The 8,486-nt window shown below is 46.1% G+C and overlaps 1 protein-coding gene across 2 annotated transcripts in view; it reads right to left on the bottom strand.

Annotated features, from left to right (window-relative positions):
• The window catches only part of MEAK7 (MTOR associated protein, eak-7 homolog), a 23,780-nt gene extending 16,068 nt beyond the window's left edge, over positions 1-7,712 (bottom strand). For both annotated transcript variants that reach the window (XM_073308081.1, XM_073308080.1), the window contains exons 1-2: positions 7,629-7,712; positions 1,267-1,457 (exon numbers count right to left, since the gene is read on the bottom strand). In XM_073308081.1, coding sequence (XP_073164182.1) covers positions 1,267-1,434 — 168 coding nt within the window. In that variant the 5' untranslated portion in view covers positions 1,435-1,457; positions 7,629-7,712. The remainder of the gene's footprint in view (positions 1-1,266; positions 1,458-7,628) is intronic.
• Between the last annotated feature and the right edge of the window lie 774 nt (positions 7,713-8,486).

Genomic DNA, 8,486 nt, shown 5'->3' on the forward strand with positions numbered 1-8,486 from the left:
GGTAGATTTACACTTACAGTAGCGTGTAGAGAACAGACACTGCATATTCAGTTGGCATGAGTTTAAAGAGCAGGGTCCATGGTGAGGCACAGCTTAGGCGAGTAGAATAGAAGCATGCCAGAACCTGAGGGTAGATACTCTACACGGCTCTCTTCAGGCCCCAAGCAGTGCATGCCACATGTACACTGCTACTGTTAGCAGTGTAGTGTCCCTCTGGCTCCCCTCTGCCAGAGCCATTCCCCATAGCAGGGAAAGACTCTGGCCATGGGAAGATGCTCTGGCAGAGGAGAGGCAGTGGGGAAAGGCTCCGGGAGCTTCCTGCTGCTGGAGACTGCCCCATCTGCCTTCCCCCGGCAGTGCCTTTCACTGCTGCATGTAGCTACACATTCCCTATATGTTGCCACCAGTGGACAAGGACTATACTGATAATATAGTCAAAAGAGTAGCTGGGAAAACAGAGGCATAGAGAGGGGATGTTACTTGCCCAAGTTCACAGAGCAAGTTAATGGCAGAGCTGGGAAGATAAAGTAGGTCTCTTGGATCCCAGTTCAGTACCCTATCACTAAACCACATGCCCCTTTTCACTGAGCTCTTACTTAACTGACCCTATTCTGTAGTGTATATTAAAACACACTTTTAATATTACTTCAGTTTAGACATTTGACTGCTGTCACACTAAAGTTATCAATGCTACAAAAATATTTTTCCTCCTTTTACTTGATTAGAAAATTAATGCAAAGTTAATCACAGAGTGTAATATATGTTAATGTGTTAAAACAGACAGCCATGGCTTAATCATGCAAAATTAAATGTTCTCACTTCAGTACAAGGGTGAAGATTAGTGGCTGTGAGTGCGGTCAAGAATGACATAACCAAACATAAATCTAATTATGTTACAACTTGCCAAGAAATTCTGTAAATTACAACATACGCATAAATTCTGGGTAAGAGAAATATTCTCTCCATTGGTTGGCTTCTGCAAAACATATTCATATTCGGGCTAAGATACATCAGAATCAGACCTGTTGTTTATTTAGTTGGATGCAACTGAAGTGATACTGAGTACAAATAAACCTCAGTTATTAATAATCTTGAACTGTAAGAAAAAAAAATAAATATGTCTATCCTCCTCAAAAATAAATATTTAATATGTAGTTAAAATGAAATAACACCTAAAATTAACTACCCATGAATCTCTATTTCTTCTCTAGAAAAATATTCAATAAATTACATTACAGACATATTAAGCATGATAGGTTTTCTTGCCTTTAACATTGCCAGGGTCACAGCTTTTCTGGTAGCTTTTCCAGTCTTTAGTCCTCCCGATCCATCCAACCCGGATAAGGTATCAAATACTTCATCAATATCTGTCTTTTCCTCAGGAAGAAACCTTGAAAGGTGATTCTCATAGCAACTGCTTTCCACATTTCCCATCTTTTCAAAAAAGTGATGGAATCCTATGAGGAAGAAGAAAGGAAAAAAGAAGGATAAAAGCATGGGAAAAACAAGTAATTTGGGGGGGGGGGGAAATACCTCAACACTGAATAGAAAAAACTCCTCACATATATGTGCAAGTTTTGTGAAGGGGATGGGGGGAATAGTCAAATTAGTCATAATATATCGCTGCTAGGATGCTGTGAAAGCAAAGACTGAACACACTTGAAGAAGAAAAATGTGAACATTAAATATGATTTTAAAAAAATATATGTAGTGTAAGTTGCACACTGAACCCACCCTTTCTACCAATACAAACATCATTTGGGGCTTATCAAATGGAAAAACCAGTATGATTTAATGATTAAATTAGCGTCAACAGAGTTAATGTAAAACTGTCAGTTGGAACACATCAGGAAATGCAAGTGAAGAAGTTGGTTATGGAATCGTTTTGATGGATTATGCTATTTCTTTCTGATGGGTTTATGGGCTGAAGCCAGCTCTGCTAATAATACATGACAGGAAAAAAACCATCGGTCATAAGTAGGGTCTCACTGAAGAACACTGAAGATAATTTTGTTCTATAGACTGACTTCATAATTAATTCAAACAGCAGCCAAGGAAAATAACGTGACAATGCACTCAGAGATAAGGGCTCAATAACCTGGTTCGTATGGTGCTGGTAACTCATGAGAGATGATACCCAACTCACAGGACTATTATGTTAAACAACACCCCTGTACTGTATAGACTAGACTCTCCAATGTTAACATAAGTTCCCATACTATTTAGGTAGGTAACCTCCTTGACAATATCTTGACTAGCAGACACTTCCTCTGCAAAGGATTAAGGGAATGGTGCCTTAGTGTCTAATTTTGAACAAGACAGTTATTAAGGATTCTCAGCAAATGAACAGGCCTAGCCCTGGCAGCACAAAGGGACAGCTCCAACCCACATGAAACCAGTTCTCTCCAGAGCTCGAGAGGAAGAGAAAATCTCCAAAAGGAGAATAGCCTTTTAAAAACTCAAAGGCGGAGAACTTTAAAAGGGAGGAACAAAAGGGACAGGACATACTTTTGGAAAAAGAGGGGACCTTCTAAGTTGCCAAAGCACCATCTGAGGCTTCACCAGAAGTGTGGTCCAAGAAAAAGGGGAGTTGGAACCCTGAAAGGACACTGGCCAAAATCCCAAAGAATGCTCAAGAGTGACCAGGAAACTGAGGCAGAGAGTTTGTGACCAGGAAGTGTGTCAGAGATGCCACAGATGGTGGCTAGAGCCTACCCAGTGACCAGGGGGAGCTCAAAATCACACAGGCCCAGCATGTGGGTCCAAATACAGCAGCCAGGTTGAGTTTCCAATAGGAGGAGCTTTACCAGGGCTATGACACCTATTAAAGGATTCATTTTCATCCTACACGCCCATTAAAGCTAATGGTGTGTACATAAAAATATCAAGATGGCAGACTCTGAAACATTAAACAGATGACTCAGTCATCTAATCACATCAACCTGAAATGACAAAAAGAATGATTTTTTTAAAAAATAATAACAGACCAAATGTTAGTCTACATCTCCTAGACCAGATTCTGATTTCAGTTATACAAGAGTACACCTGGAGTGAATCTACCCATTTCAGAGCCTCCAGATTTACATCAGCGTCACCAAATTGAAAGCCTCGTCTGAATTTCATGAAAGATGTGTTTTATTCATTTTTAAGCATTTCATTTAACCTTTAAGACAAAATAAAATATATACAAGGATCAGTCACCACACAGAAGTGCATACACTTGACACATCCCAGTACTACTCACTGATTTATGTTAAAGTGCACAGCCACATCCTCTACTGGTGGTATAAACATGTTTTTAAACCAACAGCAAAACAGCAGTCCTTTTTATCAAACGAGGTCTCCTAATGGAAATACAAATTCATGACCAGCGTATGAAAACGATGAATAATGACATTACTACAGAGTGCAGGTCTCTTAAGACAGTCTAAGAGAAGGTATCAAGAGTGACAGAAACAGGACTTCTTTGATGTAAAAGACCTAAAAATCTACTCCTCTTGGGCTATATACTGCAGGCCGAATTCTCCATTCCCCTACACGCTCTTGATGCTGCTCCGGAGGTGTAAAAGAGTCATAAAAGGTACTGGATCTGCCCACTGGGAAAGATCCTTACATAGAGGTTTCCTTGGCTAACATATAGCCAACATAACCAGATCTTTGCCATCTTCCTTCACAACTGCCATCATAAGCAACATATTGGAAGTAGGAGGTTAATCTAAGTGCTGCTTTGCTCCAGCTACCCTCAGTTGCTTCAAGAGCCACTAATGGGCCACAGCCACTAGGGGGCACCGTCATGAGGCTGTCCTAACTAGGCTGTGAGTGAGATGCCTCACAGTATAAAGAGAAACAAAGTAGGTGAGGTAATATCTTCTCTTAGTCCACTACAATATATTTACCTTACCCACATTGTCTCTCTAATATCCTGGGACCAGCATGGCTACAATAATCATGGTCTGGAGAGGTGAAAAGGCAGCTTAAAGCCACCTTTCCTGTACCTCCATTCTGTTTCTGTGTTGAGCATAGTTCAGCGAGGACACTCAATTGGGCTCTGCATATTTTAGGAAAAGATTTGCTAACTTCCATTTAGTTTTGAAAAAGGTATTAGTGATGAACAAGTCTAGTAGCTGCCAACAAACCTATTTCACCCATGATGATTTAAACATGTTTTTTCAAAGTTTGCAAACCCTCCTTGGCTTCTGTAGAACCAAAACCCACCCTCTAGGCTGTCACCACAACCCTTTTCACCCTTCTTACTGGAGAACTCTGCAGTCTAAGAAGTCATCTGTCTACAATGCAGTGGAATCAACAAACTATCAAAGCTTTACCTGTACATTCCCCCTCCCCAAGTTACTTTTCCATACAAACACACAAAGTTAAATATCAACAACTTCTAGCAGACAAGCCATAGGGAGATAGTAAAGGAAGGAAATTCAACTTGAGATGATTTCCCGGGCCTAATTTCTCGTGCTGCTGAATGCATTGTGAGGTGGTGTTAGCTAGGTATTTGAGGCAAAGTTGAAAATGTGCTGTGACGGGATCCCCGGGGTGCAGCCTGGGATTGTGGGACCACTGTGCCCCCTTATCTCTCTCCAGCCTGGGCTGTCTCTCATAATGCCTTGCTAGTGACCAGCACCAAACCCCTCCAGGTGCTGTTATCACTCAACACAGCCGCATTTGGAGACCCAACGCCCAGCTAGATTGCATGAATGCTCCCAGAGCCACTCATGAATCACACAGAGAACGGCACCAGAGACAAATCTCCCCAGCTCCCAACACTGTACCTCAGGAATATACTGTCTTGCACTGCTCAAGATGAACAATGCAGATTTATTAATCGGTTCACCACTTCATCAATGGAAAGTGGATATACCTCAGCCTTTGCAAAACCTGAGCAGATTTGCCACACACTTCATATAAACTCACTGGTAAAGATAAACAGTAAAACAAATTTATTGACTACAAAAAAGAGATTTTAAGTGAAATTAAGTGAAAGGCAAAAAGTCAGAGTTAGTTACCAAAAGAAATAAAATATAAGCACTCAGTCTAAACTCTCAACCCTAGTAGACTGGGCAACATCTAGATTAAGCAGTTTTCCCACTCCACTGGAATATTGCAGTTCATAGTACAGAGATTTCACCCTTGAAATCTGAGCCAGCCCCCTCAGTTGGAGTCTTCAGAGTGTCTTTGTTGCTTGCAGCATAGATGGGGGAAGGAGAAAGGCAAGCATGGGCCCCCTGTATTCGGTTTTATACCCTCAATCCATATGCTTGGAAAACACAAGTCCAGGCATGTCTGGGTGGGCATTGCTGAGTCTTCAGGCAAGGTTGAGCAATTCCCCTGGTGTGGCCTCATGCAGATGAGTCACTGCATTGCAGCTCTCTTGCTGGACAATGGTTGTTGATGGGTTGTTTGACACCCCGCCCCGGTGTTGGTTACTTTTCTTGCTGTTGCCTCTGGGGAGCTAATATCTGTCTGATTCCCCAACTTACAGCATGTTTTAGTGACAACCATACAACACATATACTTCATATACATTAATGATGTACATATATGTAGAGTTACCAGATAGCACCTGTGAAAAAACAGGACAGGGGATGGGGGGTAATAGGCACCTATATAATAAAGAGTCCCAAAAAACGGGACTGTCCCTTTAAAAACAGGACATCTGATCACCCTACATATATGGATAGAGAAATGGCTTTCAGTGGATCATAACCTTTCCCCTGATACATATAAAGGATATAAAGGAAGGTAAGATCATGATTATATAAAAATGAGGACTATGGGGGTTCTAGGACACTCCCCCAAAGTATAGAATATCACAAACTAGAAAATAAATCCTGGCCTCACTCCTTCCAGGGCAGCAGCAGAACTGATGAAGTTCTACTTTATGGAGAGCAAAAGAGAGGTAGGACCACACACGGAGGGTTGCATTCCCCAAATGCTGCAGAACTGTGTTCTGGGTGGGCTCCCTGTACTCCACAGTGCAAGGGTTTATGTGGGAGGAGTAAAGTGACTCATGACCATAAGAAGATGCTGGGTGGACAGGGGTGGGATGGATTGGAGATGGGCTGCTTCCCTGTGTGCTTGGGCGGTTCAGCCTGCAACCATGCAAACTCAAGGCTTTTCAGAAAATCCAATAAACCCCAGGCTAGCAGCTGTTGGGACAAGGCTCCTTAACTCCTTAACTAAGCAGATCCACTAGCCATGCCTGCCTGCGCTACTGAGCCTGGAGGAGGATTCCTTGCCCACCGCCCCCATACCCTGTAGATCTCCCTGTGCACAGCCTGGTCACTCAAATTCTGAGCAAGGGCTGAGATTCGGCCCTACGGAAACACTCAAGCGTTTCAAACAGATTTACCATCCTGTCCCAACAGCTGCTGGGTGGGGGCTTTCTGAAAGGCCTTACACTGAGGCCTACCCTGGCTGCAGGCTGCACGACCCCAACTGAGGGCAGCACCCGCCACTGCCCAGCCAGCACCTTCCAATGGACAAGAGTAGGCTTGGAAGAATCAGAGTGTTATCAGTAAAAGTTGATTTCACCGGGCACCCGCAAACGGCCAATAAACATTTCTGTGGATGATGATCACAATTAACAGATGGGCAAAGCCAGCAAAACGCTGCTTGGGAACTTATTAGAGTTCGATGTAAGGATATTTATTTCATGTATTCTGACATTGACAATGTGTGTTTTAATGCTTCGAAAGCTTTGACTTTGTGACTGTCAACCCTTGCTGTCATTAACGAGTTACAGTCTGTGCCCCCCGTCCCTCCTTCCCATCTCGCAACTGTGAAAATCTGCAATCGATAAAAATTAAAAAATGCTTAAAAATATGCATCACTGTTATAAAAAAAAAAAAAAAAGGCAGTGATGTTTTGCAGGCCTAAAGCAGCACCTCCGAGCCCCAGGCCAATAATCCCTGTGCCTCAGGAACAGGAACCACCCCTGTAGCTCACGAAAGCTTATGCTCTAATAAATTGGTTAGTCTCTAAGGTGCCACAAGTCCTCCTTTTCTTTTTGCGAATACAGACTAACACGGCTGCTACTCTGAAACCCCTCATTCACAGAATCTCAAGGCTGGAAGGGACCTCAATCTACTCCAACCCCCTGCTCAAAGCAGGGCCAGTCCCCAATTTCCCCCCCCCAGATCCCAAATGGCCCCCTCAAGGATTGAACTCACAACCCTGGGGTGAGCAGGCCCATGCTCAAACCACTGAGCTCCCCCCTCCTCATTAGCTATTCAGGGTATTGCTGAGGCAGGGGCCACCCACGCAGCCAGGGGCTAGTATCTAGGGCCCCCGGCATGCCTATTAATGAGCCAATACTCAGTCATAGTAATAATTAGCCCAGGGTATACACACGCCGACTCTTTAATATGCACAGGCCGGCGGATGGACACTACGCGAGCCGTCCCCCGGCCATGGCCGCGCCCTCCGCCCGCGGCACGATACGCAGCTTATCCCCTGACCCGCAGTAACGAACACCGGGGTCCCCAACACTCGCGAGCGCGCGGAGGAGTCAGGAGGGCGCCCAATTCCTAATACCGCCCCGCCGTAATTAATATTCATGGCCACGCCCCCTCGTTACTATTCACAGGCCCCCTCGTCCCCGATTCTCCGCCCCTCACCTGGCCGCGGCTGCGCGGGACCGCTCCGGGCCGCTCCCCGGCCTCTCCCCGCAGCGGCCGCCTCACTCCCGTCCCGAGCGGCAGCGAATGACGTGCTCCCCGCTCCGCCGAGACTGGCCCCCTGCCGGGGCGGCAGAGAGCCGTCAAGGGGCGGGCCCGAGGCCTGACTGATGGGTCGCTCCGCTAATAGGAGGGCGGCTCCGGGTAGGTCCCAGGCTCTGTGGGAGGGGCTCTGTGGCGAGCACGCTGAGTGGGCCGGGTCTGAAGCGTGACGTCAGGCTGATGGGCGGGTTCTCTACCAAGATGGCCGCCGGGGACACGCCTCTCTTACGTCATCGCTAAAGGCCGCCGTGGCTTGAGGGGAGGGAGTCAGGTTCTCTGACTAGGAGAGGGAGGCCCACCGCTTTCTGCCGGGCCAGCCATGGGTCATAGGCCCTGTACGGCTGGGCCAGATCCTGTGTCATCAGAGTCAGCCCATGTCTCATAGGCCCTGTACTGCGAGACCAGCCCATGACTCATAAGCCCTGTACTGCGGGACTAGCCCATGTCTCAGGCCCAGTATTGCCAGGGCCAGCCCATGTGTCCTAGGCCCTGTACTGTGGAGCCAGCCCATGTGTCCTAGGCCCTGTACTGAGAGGCCAGCCCGTGTGGTGTAGCCCTGTATCATAGCCCCGTACTGCAGGGCCAGCCGGTTGTCATAGGCGCTGTAGTGCTGAGTCAGCCCATGTGTCCTAGGCCCTGTACTGTGGAGCCAGCCCATGTGTCCTAGGCCCTGTACTGAGAGGCCAGCCCGTGTGGTGTAGCCCTGTATCATAGCCCCGTACTGCAGGGCCAGCCGGTTGTCATAGGCGCTGTAGT

Source organism: Lepidochelys kempii, chromosome 12, assembly GCF_965140265.1.
Source record: "Lepidochelys kempii isolate rLepKem1 chromosome 12, rLepKem1.hap2, whole genome shotgun sequence".
In the NCBI taxonomy this organism is placed as follows: domain Eukaryota; kingdom Metazoa; phylum Chordata; order Testudines; family Cheloniidae; genus Lepidochelys; species Lepidochelys kempii.